The 17,067-nt window shown below is 41.8% G+C and overlaps 1 protein-coding gene across 1 annotated transcript; it reads right to left on the reverse strand.

Moving 5' to 3' along the window:
- Window positions 1-110: 110 nt before the first annotated feature.
- Window positions 111-14,272, reverse strand: si:ch211-235m3.5 (BICD family-like cargo adapter 1). The gene is made up of 11 exons (XM_035623384.2): window positions 14,170-14,272; window positions 13,760-14,031; window positions 12,086-12,301; window positions 6,355-6,474; window positions 6,024-6,170; window positions 5,131-5,313; window positions 3,545-3,709; window positions 2,842-2,919; window positions 2,325-2,437; window positions 1,971-2,091; window positions 111-1,226 (listed from the first exon to the last, which is right to left on the reverse strand). The coding sequence occupies exons 2-11, from the start codon at window positions 14,003-14,005 to the stop codon at window positions 984-986; spliced, it is 1,632 nt and encodes a 543-aa protein (XP_035479277.1). The 5' UTR covers window positions 14,006-14,031; window positions 14,170-14,272; the 3' UTR covers window positions 111-983.
- Between the last annotated feature and the right edge of the window lie 2,795 nt (window positions 14,273-17,067).

Raw genomic sequence — 17,067 nt, forward strand, 5'->3', positions numbered from 1 at the left:
TACTAGACAAATTTAATGGTGCCAGTGGCATTTATATACTTTTTTTATTTGACAAATGAAATATGATGATGTCTTGATTTCAATTAATGAGGTACTTCAACACGTTAAAGTAGTAGTAAGCCCATTGTCAGTTTAATGTTAATATTATGAACAAAAAAACTCAAGTACACAAACAGAAGGAATATTTGTTGTTTTATGAAAGTATCGTCATCTCTATCATTCAAGATATGGTCAGTCAGACAGCTTAGGCCAAACACAACTAAATAGCTTCAATAATGATCACTGAGTCACGGAACATACACACACGTGCGTGTCTGCTACACAGAGACATGTCCTCACTCAGTCAATATACAGCAAACATCTTTTTTTTATCAAAACAAAGAAATAACAAAAAATATATTTTTTAAATAACAGCTTACTAAGTGTACATGAAGACACATACTGATTCTTATACAATCAACCTTTTTTTTTAAACTTCAAACTTACTTGGTACGTAAGGTCAAAATTCAGTACAGTTGCGGATTAACTCTATCGTTCATTTCCTGACCGTACTTCTTTTATTTCTTTTATCTGTGAGGATAAATATTTCCAACAAATACTCTCTAGTCATCTACATCTACAATACTATGTACAGTATACCACATTGAGTCTCAGACAGAAAGACAATCACAATAATACAAAATAAGGCACAATATTTACAGTGTCAAGCAAACCTTTCGAACATCTTTCTGTTGAAATGACATTGCTCCCTGGTTGTCACATTTTAGGTTTTAGGAAGGCTCAGCCTCATAGTAAAATGACTTTCAGTCAGTGTCGATTTAACAAGTCTTTGTTCGGTGTGGCTCTGCAGGTTATTGCTGACTCAAAAGTGTTTTTATGGCTCTTTTGCAAAAATGCATAATGTAAGGGGAGGTTTATTTGTGGATTCCCTCTGTCCTCACCTCATGGTTCATTCAAGAGGGAGTTGTAGCACCCACTGTCCATTATTTGCCATATTGCGCTCCTTTTCCACGTCTTAACCAGTCCCTCCAGGGGGACTGGATTTTGTCCTGATTAGTGTCTGAACTCCAGGTTGAGGATGAGGAGGAGGGCTGATGCGTCCAGGTGGAGGCCACCCTGCTGGGCCTGCGGAAGAAGGACAGGCTGTTGGAGGTAGGCTTCTTCTGAGGCTGCTCCGACAGCTGCTGGGACCTTAGCTGCTGGTTGATGACGATCTGGATGTCATCCTGAGGAAAGGTGGAGGTGAAGAGGAAGTGAGCAGGAATTCTGAGGGCGAGCCACTGTGCATAGTCTCCTGTTTGAGTCGGATTTACTTGAATTGTTAAGAATGTGATTTGTACATGGCTTGTAAACATCCCTGTACGTTTCTGTATATTTTACAATTTCAATTTCTGTATTTCTCTCTGCATGTATTCCAATCCTAATATTTTTTGCCTTTCAGGTGGGATGAACATACTGCTGCTTTCAGCTAACAAACAAATTCTCCAGAAACAAAATCAGTGTTGTGGTCTAGATATTACCTGCCCTGTCGTCATAAAAGCCCGAGAGCTCAGACCCTCCATCAGATGGCTTAGCTTGGCTTAGTGACTCGGCAGCAGAAGGACTCATGGATAGAGACACCTGCTGTTCATATCCTTCCAGACTGACAAGGCTGAGAGGGATATGGCTGCATCTGTCCCTGACCTCCCACTGTCTACACTCACAATGAGATACATCCATCTTCCGTTTATCATCTATCACTAAAACTGCAGACAGCAATCCGTAAAAGGGATTTTCAATCAGTGATGTTGTAAACCTTAAAATTGTAAATCAAATATATTGTTCAAATATTTCATAAAGCAGGGAATGTGCAGAAAGATTTGAAAACAGTGTGACAAAAGCGACAGCATGAGAGAGGATTTAGGGAGCTGTAGGCTAATGTGGACTGGATTCGATGAGCAAAAACCATTAGAGAGAAATGTGGACCCCACCTGCCAGGCCTCCAGCTCCTGGGACAGTTCCAGTTTACGTTGGATGGCTTCTAATAACTGGTTGTTCAGAGACATCATATCGTTTTTACTTCTCACCAACTCGACCTCCATCAGGTTTTTCCTGCCAAGAAATGATGAAACCTCTTTAGTCGTATCACATGATATACAAGAGGGTTGTTTTTTTTACACCGTTTAACCTCAACACAGATAAAAATGTAAATACATTCACCCAAGAGTAGTTTTTAACAGAAAAAATATTAGATTAGATGTCTAATTGTAAACAAAAAATTGAACGCAAATATATTTGATATTATAAATTGCTGTGAGAGTATTAAGAAATAATGAGATTCTCACTTGGCTATGGCTTCATCTCGGTCTCTGATGGCCTGTTGGACAACTTCACCTTGTCCCTGTACACTCTGCAGCTTCTGTCGCAGCTCAGCATTTTCCTGCTGCAGCTGGACGTTCTGGAGGAGGAAGACACGAGTGTTTAGATCACTGTAAAAAAAACTCATATTGTAGCACTACAGGTTCCAAGGACTCAGTAAAATATGATATGATAAAGACTAAAGACACTGATGTAATTTGTGTGTGCATTTGTATGTTATTTTTGGCCACACACTTATGATAGGGCAAACTCTTCAATTTAAGGGACCTCGGGAAGTGATGCAGTATTTTATTTATTTCATGTCAATTAAATTTGACAGCAAACAATTTTACTCTGTGACAAAAATGGCACTGTAACTGTATCTATAAGATGGATTACAGTGACAGTAACAAGGTCAGATCTGGCATAGCCAAATCCTCTAATAATGGGCCGCCACAGGTGCTGTTCTTCCCTGACAGATGTGTTTGTTCAACACTGGGTTACCTGATCTCTCAGCTCCTGTGCTGTGCTCCTATTCCCACACTGATCAGCCATCCTGTCGACAAAAGCCAGATTCAGCTCCTGGGACGAGGGACATTAACAGAGAGATCAGATGTCAGCCGCGCATTTCACAGAGGTTTACACCAAAAAACTGTTCCCGTGGCGTTGGCCTGTTCGCATGTTGCTCTGAGGGAGAAAGAGGCAAAGCAGGAATATTTAGTTACAGTGATGAACGCATGTTACTGGTCTGACAGGTCTACACGCGCCGCAAGACATACGCTCAGTGACAATGAACAGAGGATTAGCAGAACTGATAATCGCAACAAATTTAAATGGCATTCTTTGGATTAACAAGGTCACAGAGTTCCTCAGCATGGTAGTGTGACGGCACTGCAGGGCTGCTAACAGCCACTAGGGGGCAGAAAGAGAAACTTTCAATAAATAATGAATGTGGTATGTGAGTAATAATAATAATAAATAGGCCGCTTTCTACATCTGCATCCCATGAATTTTTAGACTATGTGAGAATATAGGGCTACTGCACACAACCATTGGAGCAGGGATTTTTACATAAATACTATTGTATACTGCTATGATATATGATTCAAAAACTCCCATGCTCCTTTGATTTCAAACAACAATGGCAGCCTTTTCTTTTCATTTCCTCTCCTGCCCCACTTGATCATTTTGTGTGGCTTTCACCCACCTGAGGGCTGGAACCCTGCGCCAGGGTCTGGGCCACTCCCTTGATGCGGTGCAGCATGGCCTGCAGGTCGTCCTGTTGATCCAAGGAATCTGACCTCGCCGGGCTGCTCGGTTCCCGGGTCAGTGGGAGCAGTAACTGAAGGATGGACACCATTTCTTGCGTTATCTATGTAGAATAGGAGAAAGGTTGTGTTGGTTTTTGTTAATTATCATTAAAAAGCTAAACATTTTGAACATAAGTACATCAATTGGTATATCTTAGAGAAGCTGATAATGTATAGTACTAATGTTTCATATATTACTTGACAAATAAAACTGGGTCAAAACAAGTTATTTCTTTTCCTCTTTACCCTTCAGCATTCAATATATTGTATTCTCCTCACATATCACATTTTGGGTGACATCAAGTATTTACACACTGGGAGGTGCAGGCATGACCTCATCACTTTATTTAACTTCCTTGAGTCATACATATCACAATGATACTGATCTCATGGTTACTATTTCAGTAGAGATATAATATTTTGTGATAAGGTTGCAGACACAAGTGTGGGTATGTACTGGAAGCTGTAAATGGAGGAAACTCTCCGACGTTGTGGCCATGACAAACAGGAAATGTAGCGAATGAATCACGGGTGGAACTATACATCACATTTTCCTGCTGGAACAAAACAATAACAGTGGACACCCAGAGAGTGAGAACTAGAAGTCTTGGCTTAACTGTTATTAGTCAGTTTTTCTGTTCTCTCGCAGGCATTGTTCAAATGTGCGTTTCTTTGTGGTGTCTTCGCTTTGAAGACCAGGACTTTCACACCTTCTTCTTGCAAAGCGTGAGTGTTACACTCTCACAGGGAACCTGTACAAGATGTTCTCTCACACAGCTTCAGACACACAGCTACCGTACTTTCACTACAATAACGTTCATATGCGTTTCCTGAGATTCTGTGTATAGATGGTGTTTCTCTGGGGCCTTTATTATGTGATCACACTGTAAATATCTTTGAATCTTTAAAATAAAAACTGTAAATAATTTGAGATTCTTGTTTCCAGTCATCACTGGAACACAAATTTCCCCCCAAAACATGCATGATTCATTGTGAGCGGGACGACAATAGAACAAATTCAAATCTTGCCAATCGCAGTGTGGAGAAAAAGTTAGTGCAACAGGCTCCACAATTGTTTCTGTCAGTTACAGTAGATTCATTTATAGCCTCCCTGCCCTGCTCTCAAGGCAGGGAGGCTATAGTTATATCACAATATCATAATGATATCATAATATGAGTTTTTCCTTTTTTCCTCTATCCTCTAATCCTCTATCACGGTACTGTGGCTTTGGCCACACTGGCAATAGTGGTTAGTGAGATCTCTTCACATTTGGTTCTGGTGTTTTCACAAGATTTTTTGACAAAAAGAAAATTACAGAACATCTCCAGCTTTATCCATTAGGGAAACACACACATACAGTATTGTATGGGCAACTTTATCTTTCATAAATCTTATAGACAATGACATGTTCGGACCCAAAGGTTTAACAAACTGTGGACGGTTTAACATTTGAGCTAATTTAGTACATTACGTTCATAGTACCTCCTCTTTGCTGACTCCCAGCGCTGCTGTCTCCAGGCCGCTCTCCAGCTCGGACAGCAGGGAGGCGTCTCCGTGGCTCCTGGCTTCCTGAAGAGACACCTCCTCCTGAAGTTCGTCCACCTGGGCCTGCAGCTGCTGTGAGCGACCCCGGGCCACCTCCACCTCCTGCCAAGCCTCTGCTAGCTGAAAGCACAAGGAGGGACACACACACGTGAACACATTTATGAACATATGTGGATACAAAACCCACACACATAATGAGTCGGACGTTTAACAACCAGTACAACAGATGAGCGACATTAAGATGACATTATGAATCCTCATTGATTATTGTCAGAGGGAGTTAGATATGATAATACTTACATACATGTACAATATGTACAATTATTTTATACTTGGCAAATTATGCTTTTAAAAAAGCTGTCTTGTGAGACACTTTGTCACAAATGTGCGAGAGAAATCCTGACGTGCCAGATTCCAGCCCCGAGCCCAACATGAAACTAAACTAACGAACGCGAGTGGAATCCAGAATTGTGACTGACAGTTACAATGACGGGGATGAGGTGATTGTTTGGCAATGCTTTCCACAATCCCAACCGAAACCCAGGCCCCCAGGCAGGGAGCAGAAAACCCCTTTGTTATTGAGGCTCTTTCATTCACACACCAACTGCGCTGAGCTGTTCTGTGTTGCTTGCTGCTATAATGAACACTAATGAGTGTGTATTTACTTTGAAGAAACAGTGAAGCTCGCTGGGTGTGTCTGTGTTTTCAGCATGTGATGAATTCGTATGAAGTAATAATAATATTAATAATAATAATAATAAGTTTAATTTATAGAGCACTTTTCATTGCTAAAAGCAATCTCAAAGTGAAGAAAAAAAAAAAGTGTGTACCTGCTGGCTGTGCTGTTGGTTGAGTTGGTCGTGCAGAGCCAGACGTGTGTGTAAAGAGGCCAAACTCGTCCTCAGCTCAGTGTTTTCTTGACTCACATTCTTCAACCGCTCCTCCAACACCTGATCCTTCTGGCTGATACGCAACACCTGGAATAAATACACACAAACACCGGTCAGATATATGACAAAAATGTATTTTTTCTTCTCTGAAAGTAAAACATGATGCTATCGAGACTAGAACCATTTTACCAGGCCACCCTTTCATTGTGATGGTTACATTTTGCATTATCTTTGGTTTAGTGGTACATGTATCTTTGTGCACAGTAGTTACCTGCTCCCTCATGGCACTGAGCAGCTCCTCATCCTGAGGACTGCTGTGGCTTCCTTTTTTCTGGAGCTCCTGTTTTAGAGCCTGCAGCTCGCTGGACACGGCCCTCTCCACCTCCATCGCCTACACACACAAACACACAATTGGAGTAAGAGAAACATGTAGCATGTAGACATGTAGCTTTTAAAATGCACCTATTTGTGCATTTTCTGACATTAAGGGTGGATTCCAGAGAGATTTAGGCCAGAAAACAAACCCCGACCGAGAAAAGTGGAATCATACAGTGTATCACTCAACTTGAACCAAAGCCTGAGGCATTAAGAGTATAGAGACCACAATCTTGGATCTAAAAATAACAAAATTATGTTTAGCAGGAGGTCTCTCTGAGATAAAGTCCTCTAATCTAGACCCCGGTGAGAAGAAATATATACCTGCCCGAAAGTTTGGGCTTAGGGTTAGTAGTGGGCCCTGGAGCAAAAAGGAAAATGAGAAATGGCTTTCTCTGCTACTTTCAAAGAAACTGCAAGTGGATGCAGGGTGTTTCTGTAACACAGTGGTTCCCAAGCTAAATCCCAATGGGGTTCAAAGATAAAAATCTGGGTGGGCATAACTAGGAGATAAAAGGCGTATGAAAGACAAAAATATGTTTTGCTTTTACTGACTATTTTCACCATTTCAGGCCTCCACATCCCTTTACGTGAAAACAATGAGGGGGAAAAAACTACTCAGAACTCACACATAGTCATATTAGCTAATGAAGTATTTGACCACTGATGTTATGCTATGGAGCATTGTTTTGACAATACCCTCGCAGCTTGCCAACAAACAAGTTTGGAACATGTAAACTTCTTTTGCAGATGTTTGTCCAAGCAGGAAATGCATTCATCTTGTTTGTTTGGCCTTTACAACACACACAATGCGATTTAGTATAAAAACACTGAATGTCAACATAACTATATTGGAAAGAAAATACCACAGGGCACCTTTAATGAGTCTTAAGCCCCCCCCCCCCAAAAAAACGCCGCTGCAACTGACGACTCTTCTTGCCTTCAAATTTCCCACACAGCTTCTCTCTCAAGCACAATATGATTTCACATCATAAATACTCTGGATAACTGGAGCGCTGCTGTGCCAGTTCTGAGGCCCCAGTGAATGACCCATCGCCCTCACACCAACCCCTTCCCTCCCACGTCCCGGTCTCGGACCCTCAGTTCCCCTTACTCAGCACTGTGGCGGGCCCCTGTCAGGTCCCATCACCGCCACATAATACAAGATGAAAGACTGGCCTCTGCGGCAGATGGAGCAGAGGGCATCTTGGTCTTGCCAATGACATCATCACGCCACATTAGACAACAATGTGTTGGAGGGTGAACTTGGACGTCAGGGGGGTAAAGTGGCGGGGACAGCTTGTGTGTACATGTTTGTTAAGAGTGTACAGAGGAAGTGAGGCTGGCGTGAGGGCTAAAATTAGTGGGAAGTGTGTGTGTGTGTGTGTGTGTGTGTGTGTGTGTGTGTGTGTGTGTGTGTGCGTGCGTGCGTGCGTGCGTGCGTGCGTGCGTGCGTGCGTGCGTGCGTGCGTGCGTGTGTGTAAATCATGCACTGATGGACAAATACAAAACATAGCATGCAGACACACTATGAGGAGGAGAAGGGGGGCCTTAAAGATGAACATTTGCTCCATGAGTTGTCATTACTGCTGCCTCGTCTCGTCAACATGGGTCTCTTCCACAATAGAAGCAGCGACCCACTGAGAATCACCAAAGCAGGAGTGGAAGGAGGACGCTCCATTTGGTAGAGACACAAAGATGACATCCCCTCGCAAGGCCCCCCAAGCCTCAGGCCTTCACCGGTCCAAACACTGAGGTATCCGACAGCTGACTACCCCAGCTACAGCCGAGCCCCTCAGGGAGTACACAGAAAAGATGGCTCTCCCCTGGGATGATGGGGTATGAAGGGCAGCATCAAAGGAGCAAATGAAAGATTTATATCTCCCTGCAATGTATACTGTCTTTTCCTTTTTGTTTATGAGCTTGGTGATGCTGCCAGAGGGTGCAGAGGTCACGGGGGCTCGCCTCAATTTGGGCGTCTCCTATTGCAATAACGGAAATCCACGGTGAGGGATTTGTCACAGCTGTCCAATAACACACTGTGATCCAAGATCATGGGATGGTAATATCACATAACACTGGGTGGGAAACAGGAGGTGAAAAGTTATCCTAACACAGACAAAACCAAATCACCAAAATATTTCGTTTTTGCCCAGTCTACTCTTATTGATAAATTGAGTGGAAAAAAGAAGAACTGTGATAATTCAGATTCAGTATGAATATATGAGCACTTGAAGCAGTTTTTAATAGTAATATCTTCATGGTTGAATGCACTTAATGTAAGTCTCTTTGGACAAAAGCGTCTGCTAAATGAATGTAATGTAACATTGCACTGTAGCCACTGTAAAATTGAATGAAAAAAATAATATCCTGAACTTACCGTCAGGAATGTATTATTTGGTTCTTTAGAGTTGAGTAAACAAAATGTCCAGCTTATCTTCCTCTGATCATACGCCCTTTCCAGTTTGGTATTTCTTCTTCAGTGGATGTTTATATCCAAATCACTAATACACTGATAATGTTACCCTGTGAAAGATTTTCTTGCACAAGAGTGAACCTAAATCAGCAAAACGTCTCAATCCCCTTTTTCTTTCCTTCAGTGGAAATAATTTCATAACTTCCTGGCACGGCGGAATCCGATCTCATGGTTTTTTTCCTGTTAAACATTAAGAGATTACCCGGAAATTCACTCCTCAAACCTGAGTCGAGTAATAAATCAACACACTGTTAAATAAGGCACAAGATAAACTTAGTAATGCTTCATTAAAGTATTCAGGTTTTTTTCCACAGTGGCATGAAAATGTCAATGTTCTGTGATCAGAAGGAAAACACCCTGACATGATTCAACACTCTCCTGCACCTTGGCTACTGTTTAAACAGTCCGCATGAGACAATCTGGTACATGTCAGCACTGTTTTCGTGCAGCCGCTCCATCACATGCACCGTAGAGGACGAAGAGTCACATCAGAGCTTTACTTTGTCGTTGCTGGTCAACACAATGAATTCTTTCTCTCTCAGGTTTCTGTGCTGCGATACTGCCGTCGTCCTCCTCCTCCTCCAGATTCCTGCCATGCTCTGGTTACACTCTCACAAGTACGATATAGTGTTTCAAGCTCTTTGAAACCAGCTTGTGCTTCATTATGTGTCGACTCACAATCTACAAGAACTCGGCTCCAAAAACTCCAAAAGAAACAATTGGCCAAATCATTTATTCATCTATAGTGGACACGGTGACGCCAGATCAGGACATGCAGAACTAGATCTCATGTTCCTTTCATAACTGTGGGAGCGCCTGAACAAACAGAATCACAGAATCACAGAAATACCAACACAACTCACCACAGCAAGCGGCGGAGCAACGGGGGCAGCAGTAACATTTACCACGTCTGGTAAAGACACATCAGACATGGACCTTCCTCCCGCTCTTTCCTTTCTTCAACACACTCACTCTGTTCTCTGACGTTTACCAGTCAGAGTCACCCATTCTTTCACTCCTCTCTACTTAGACATCCTAAACTGAGCTCGCTACTTTTATCTAAATTGACTTTTTCCTGAACGTCTGGGGAGTCGGTTTTCCTCGGCACAAGTTCTTCAGCCCAGTCACAGAAAGGGAGAGACATTCCTTGTGTGGACCTTGACTTGTGGGAGGGTGTACTGTTTTTTTCTTGGATCCACTTTTAACTTTTGCAGGCTCAGGTTTGATGATCATTTTTAAACAACACAAGGAACTGCTGTGCTAAGTGAAGTGTAAAATAACACGTCATGACGACGGTAATGTTTAGAAAACAGTGCTGACTTTCTCAGGCTGGAAAAGTACTCGCGTAATCAAGCAGTGTGACCCAATCAGCTCCTCTGTGTTAACTGATAAAAGGCTGTAAAATGTGTCACCAGTTTAATTATTCTGCCCGTTTTCTTCGGATCATAAAGATTTGACTTAAGCAGTCAGCTGATTGTTGGCCCCTGTTCAAGTCCGTTACGTCATACAAGTACATAAGTTAAAAGTTAACTTCATGTTACTAAGTAAACCGGATCAGGTATCATAGATATTAATGTGCTCATGTGGGGCTGCAGCTAATGATTATTGTATAATCAATCTTACCATTTTTCCCCTAATGAATCGATTAATGATTTGGTCTGTAAGACATCAGAAAACTGTGAAAAATCCCTATCTGCATTTTTGCTCAAAGAGCAACTGATGGCAGCAACTAATGTTTGTTTAATGATTAAGTCACCTATTGGTTATTTTCTCAATTAATCATTTGGTCTACAAAATGTCATAACATTTGTGAAAAAGAGCACTTCACCAATTCTGAGCAATCCCCAAACTATGTGCTGCTGTTTCACCCAAAACGTTCATTCCCAATGTCCACCTGACCTTCATATCATATCTAAGTATTTGTGAAGATATGACTCAAAATGTCACATTTTTCCTTCTCTCGCAATGATGAAGAATCCCTCTAAACATCCCTGGATCCAGATCTGCATCCTTCCCAAAAATGTAATCACCTATTACCATGGCCGAGACCGATCCTGCTACCAAACTAACAGACAGACAAACTGAACCAATCACAAACTAACTCCTTAGCAAAATACCAGTCACAAGTTCCCAGAGTCCAAGAGAATGTCCTATACTGTCTCAGTTGATCTGACCAACATTACAAAACCCAAAGATATTTAGTTTTATGTCATTGAAAACTAAGAAAATCTGTAAATATTCACATTTGAAACCAGAATACAACATTGGAACCAGTACATTTCTGGCATTTTTACTGTCTTCTAGATCCTTGATTACTGACTAAATAACTATTTTCACATGTTGAATTATTTTCCACAAAATGATTAAAAAAAAGACATAACTGGGACTGAGTAAAGTGAAACCATCATCTTCCTCCCTCTGACCTCGATCTAGAATCCAGTTAACTCTTGTTTACATATTGTTTCCATCTTGTTCCACGCTGGTATGGATCATTTGCCTCAGGGCAACAATAGAAACAGACTTTGCTTCTGACTGAACATCTAAAGTTCCTCCTCCGTCCCCCAGATGAAAACTTTCTCTTTTACTTGCAAAGCAAGCATGTTTCCACGGCCTTGGTCTGAGTCTATAAACAGCCTGAGCATATGGCCTTGCTCGGGACAGATTAGACTGAGTCAAACTGATACCATGTTTGTAAAGAACACTGAGTTTCTGCGTGTGGATTGTGTGTGTGTGTGTGTGTGTGTGTGTGTGTGTCTTATCTAGCATGTGTCAGTGGGCCAACAGCTCTAAATTGGTGTTATGTCACAAAGGCTCAGTTACCTGCAGCATCCAGGGGGTTTCTTTGCACCCAGCTCTATGGTTCACTCTGATGCTGCGTTCCAGTTTACCTCGGAACTCGGAAGTCGGGATTATCGTTCCAGTATGATCTCGGAACTCGGAATTCCGACCTCCGAGGCAGAAATTGCAAATGGAACGCCCCTGCGAGTCGCAATTCCGACTGGGGAGGTCGGAAAAAATATCACTACCCCGACTTCCGGGGTCCGAGCTCCGAGGTTAACTGGAACGCAGCATTGTTTCATGTGGAGCAGACAGAATCAAACTCAAATTAAACCATTATGCTAAATTAAAGGCTACCATGCGTGGGACTCACCGTATTGAGCTCGTCCCGGAGTCGCTGTGTGTGCTCGCTGTGCTCCAGCTGGGCTCGACTCTTGTGCCTCTCGGCCTCGCTGAGTGCCTGGGTGAGCCGCTCCACCTGGGCGCTCAGCTCGCTCACATCCCTCTCCAGGTCTATGACCTGGCTCTCCCACTGGGACTGGCAGCCCTCCAGCTTCAGCCGCAGCTCATGCCGGCCCTGCTCCAGCTCCTGAACAGGGGCAGAAAAGATGAATGTCTCAATAGGTGACAGTGGGAATGTCTCTGCGGGACAACAAAAGTCAAGCATGACAAGACGCAAACACAACTCGTTCGACATGTTTAGACCATGTGTCGGATAGAAACTACACCGCCGATGAATTATCCTTGTCGGCAAACGAATGTGACAAGAAGAACATATTGTTTTGTCATTGACAAACCGCAACAATGAGCCACGGTTAGTCCTAAGGGGCACAGGAAATGTGGGACAGCTGTGATCTGAATTAATCTGCCAAACATTAGTTCCATCTTCTCAAATGTTTCATGTGATAGTGAGACACATCTTTGGGGTTTGGGACTTTTAATGAAACGAAAGAAAAAGCCATGTTAAGACATTGAATTGTTTGAGTGAACTGTTTTCTGATATTTTATGGCCCAAGTGATTAATTAATTAATTAATTAATACAATAATTTTCAAAGTAATCTCAACTGAGGATTTTAAAAACAACATTAGTTGAGCTTACAATCAACGAAACCTCTCCTGTAGATTTAACCAGATAAGTTCTTGACATAGCTTCATGTCACTTTGAACTTTCTCACTTTTCTCCCTTGTCAGTTTGTCTTGGCTGTAATTGAAGACGTAGTCACACACCTGATAATAAGACTGAACACCTGAGGCAGGCGACAGCTTTCACCTTGAGACGAGCAATGAGCCCATTATTCAGTCTGCCCGAGGACTCGGGTGGGTGATGCTGTGCTGCATGGCGACCGCTTCACAACACAAACAGGCGACAATAGACACATTGATTTCCTTAATCTTCTCTGCTGTTGGGCTGGTTTTGTCTTTTGTCGAATTACGTAACGCCTCATTAGTCGGTGCCTTTTAAGGATCGTAAAAGTTTGATTATTGCAGCAACAGGTTCCCAATGTCTTTCATAACTTGTGAAGATAACTTCCATTCCAGTGTCAACGTGTCTCTTACGTAATAAATACTTTTGGAGAGCCTGATCGCACTCATCACGGTTTAGCACTGACAGAATTTGCCATTGAACCAATATGTTCTTCCTGTTTACATTTTGGAACGTGAATGGCAACGGCTTATAATTATGATGCAAATTCCCTAATTCATTTACAGTAGATTTACTTTGGACATGTAATATATGATTTTAAAGAATAAGCGGTTTTGGAACATACTTAATGATGTACCTGCGATGACACTTAACTGTTCCTGTTGTGTCTCTCCACACTAGTATGTTTTCTCATTAAGTTTTCAAACTCCATGTCATGTGTAGCTCTCTGCTGTCAAAGTGGAGTGTTTAAAGTGCTTTGTATAGATTTCACATGGTCCATAGAACACGTGCATCGATAAATGGTCAGAACAATGTACACTACAGCACAGTACATTCTCTGGTATACGTGGATTAGTCGGATTAGTTCATCTCAGGGTCAGAGGAGTGGGACCGTGTCTTACCTCCAGGTTGCCCGCGTACTGCTCGTGGAGGAGTTGGCTGCGCTCTTTCAGCTGACGGTTCTCCAGGAGCAGCGCGTTTCCCAGCTGCGCTGCCAGAATCACCTCTTCCTCCTTTTGTTTCAGAGCGGCCACGAGTTCACGGGGGTCTTGATAACCTGTCATTTCCTCCGCTGCGTAGTCGAAGTAGAAGTCCTCCTCCAGCTCCATCTTCTTGGACTTGAAGCCCCATTCGTCCAGTCGATCCATGACAAGCGTCAATTCACTCGCGAATTCTGAAAAAAAAAAAAAGTACAGTGTTTATTTTTTGTTTTCGTTTTTTTTTTTCTTTTTTTATGGCGAAAATTCAAAATCGCGATGAAACGGTGTCGTGTGACGCGTGTGACTGAGAACGAGCGGTTCGTCCATCGCACCTGTCCCACGCTGCTGCTGCCGCGCCAGGAGGAGAGTGACGCCGCGCGAGGAGGCTGCTGCCTGTCACCGCCAGATGACTCGATGGCCTCCAGGGGGCGTCGGCTTCAGTCACCTGAGCAACTGGCCCCTCCCCACACTGACACACCTGTCGTGACCCCATGGGCCTGAGGCAGAGCTCCGAGACACCACGATAAATACTACTTTATTTCTAATGCTCAGTTAATTGAGTGTGTGTCTAATTTCTATACATTACCCAACCACTCTCTCTCTCTCTCTCTCTCTCTCTCTCTCTCTCTCTCTCTCTCGCTTGTTGATTTATTGTTGTTTTCTTTTTATTGTAAAGGTTTATATTGGTATTTCACTTTCCAAGAAACTCATTCAAGTAGAAGATATAGAAGAGAATGTGGAAATGTTTGCCTATTAAGTACTTGATATAGGACATGTGTGTTGGCAGATTATATTGGAGTTTGTATTGCTGTACCCCCAAAAATCATAATATAGAAATTATAAAAAAAAGATTTCCGCTCTTATTTCTGCACATATTTGTAAATATTCCTCCTGGTATTGATCATACCATACACTTTCCCTTCCACACGTACAGTATACAGGTATGCATTATTTTGGGGGTTTGTTGGAGGGGTGGGGGGTCATTATCATATACAACTGATTTTCTTTATTGTTTGGATTCTATGTTCTATGTATTTATCCTAATCGTAAAATGTACCTCGTCACACATACACATAATCATACACACTTTTCTCCTTATTCTTTCTCTCCCCCATTATTCCATTGTTAATTATATTTTTGCATACAAAATGTATTCTGATTTTCATCTTTAATATTGTATTGTGACTAGTGAACAGTTAAAATCATCTACAAATAAGTGAAGTTTCAGCTCAATCAGAATATACACTGAAAATAATATGTATTTGGGACAACATACTGCCCAACAACACAGAATCAAAGTAGATTTAGAGGAAAAATATCATTTGATATCAAACTGAAAACAAATCACTACATGCTGAATGAAATTGGAAATCAAATGATTTGGTTATTCCCGCCTACAGGCTGGTATTTACTTGGATGCACTTTTGGCTTCAAACAGGACATCAGGATGTCATTGTGTTACTCGTTCTCCTTCATCCAGCAGTGCTCAACAAGTCCACCGTGCTCAATCTTGGCTGCCAAAGAGGGGGAGTGTCTGCTTGCTTTGTCTGGCTGCTTGCCAGAGGTCAAAGGTCAGTGCCCAGAAGGTTTCATGGAGCAGGGGACAGTGTCAGGGGAATAAAAGATGGAGCATCCTGACGCATGGCGAGGCTTTTGTTGTCAGGGAGGCCACAGCTTCTGTACATATGGCAGCAGGGACCAAGCAAACGCAGAGGCACTGTACGTCGAGGCTCAGAACGCCCTGCTGCCATTGTCTTCATTGTTCCTGTCCAGTTTACAGGCTGCTGATGGAGGGGCTTGTGCCGTAAGTGTGACGAAGTGTCTCACGTACCGCCTGCTGTGACGTCCGTGTGTGGTCAAACAAAATGTCAGCCACAACAACACATTCAGACAGAGCTAATGAAGCAGATATCAGAGGAAGGACCAGGCTTATTGGGCAGTAGTGCAAAAACAAGTGGCTGGCCAAGACTCTCAAAAAAGACAGACTGCTTTCCCCACTTACTTACTTCACCTTCTTCTACTGATTCAGACCACATAGAAATATTCCACTTTGCTTTCCCAGAGTGATGGTGTCACTTAAATTCAAGGTTTTTTGCTCTGAGAGCTGCGGGAGGGCGTGTGCTATACCCAAGCAGAAACTACAACCATAAAAGCGATGTTTTCAAAGAGTAAATCAAAGAGTAGCCGGTGATCCCTGACAACAATAATACTGTCTGCATCAGCAAGACCTGCGATGGTTTTGATAGTGCTGAGTGTGACAAATGAGGCTCAGATTAATAGGGCACATAAATTTGAGGAGGACTAATCGTCAAAAAAAGATTAGGAGAAAACTGTATCAGACCCTGCTGAGTGATAATAACAGTGCATCAGGATCCCCTCGGTTAGAAAAGAGCTGAACTTGAATCCTTTGCCGAGTATTGCGACCAATAACATATTCATTTTACATATTTTGAACACGGCTGGGGAGAGCTATTTAATGGGTGAAGACATTTTAAATAAGAATAAAGAAGTATAAAAGTATAATATTTCTTCCTGAAATGTATAAAATTTAAATATAAGTGGTATAGACTTTCTGTTTCCACCTTTGGATTCTGTTATTTCAGTAAAAATAGTAGTTATTGTAAGTTGCTTTGGTCAAAAGCATCTGCTACATTAATGTGATGTAAAGTAATGTAATACTTCTTATTTAAATATTTTATTATTAAAAATAACACAGTCTTTCTATTTGCAAAAGACCTATTGTGGCCTCTAGTGGATAAAAAATGTAAATACATCATATTTTAACTTAACTTTAACTTATTACTGTATTTTGTTTCCCCTCAAGTACAGTTTCATTTCCTTTACACATTACGGCAGTGAAGTGGAAAAGGATCGTATCTGACTGGAAATGGCTGAGTGAGAGAAAAATGTCTTTAATGAAGTTTAAGAAGATAGAGTATGGTTAAGTAGGTATATGCATTGTGTTTTGTTTTGTTGTTTAGGGAAAAGGAAGACAGACATTATCGCATTATATGAAATCCAGTGTCCAGCTTTTTAAAGTTAAGTGAAAGTTTTCTACGAATTTATGATCTACTTACAGTATAAATCCAAAATGTAGAAATAATTTAAAATGATATAAACAGGTGTGAATTTATGTTGTATTTGATACCAATTTCCCTTTCCCCTTTTCACCATATATTTTTCTGAATTTGTTTTGTTTGTTTTTATCTCGTTGTTTAGGTTCATTACCT

Source organism: Scophthalmus maximus, chromosome 11 (assembly GCF_022379125.1).
Source record: "Scophthalmus maximus strain ysfricsl-2021 chromosome 11, ASM2237912v1, whole genome shotgun sequence".
Taxonomy (NCBI): Eukaryota; Metazoa; Chordata; class Actinopteri; order Pleuronectiformes; family Scophthalmidae; genus Scophthalmus; species Scophthalmus maximus.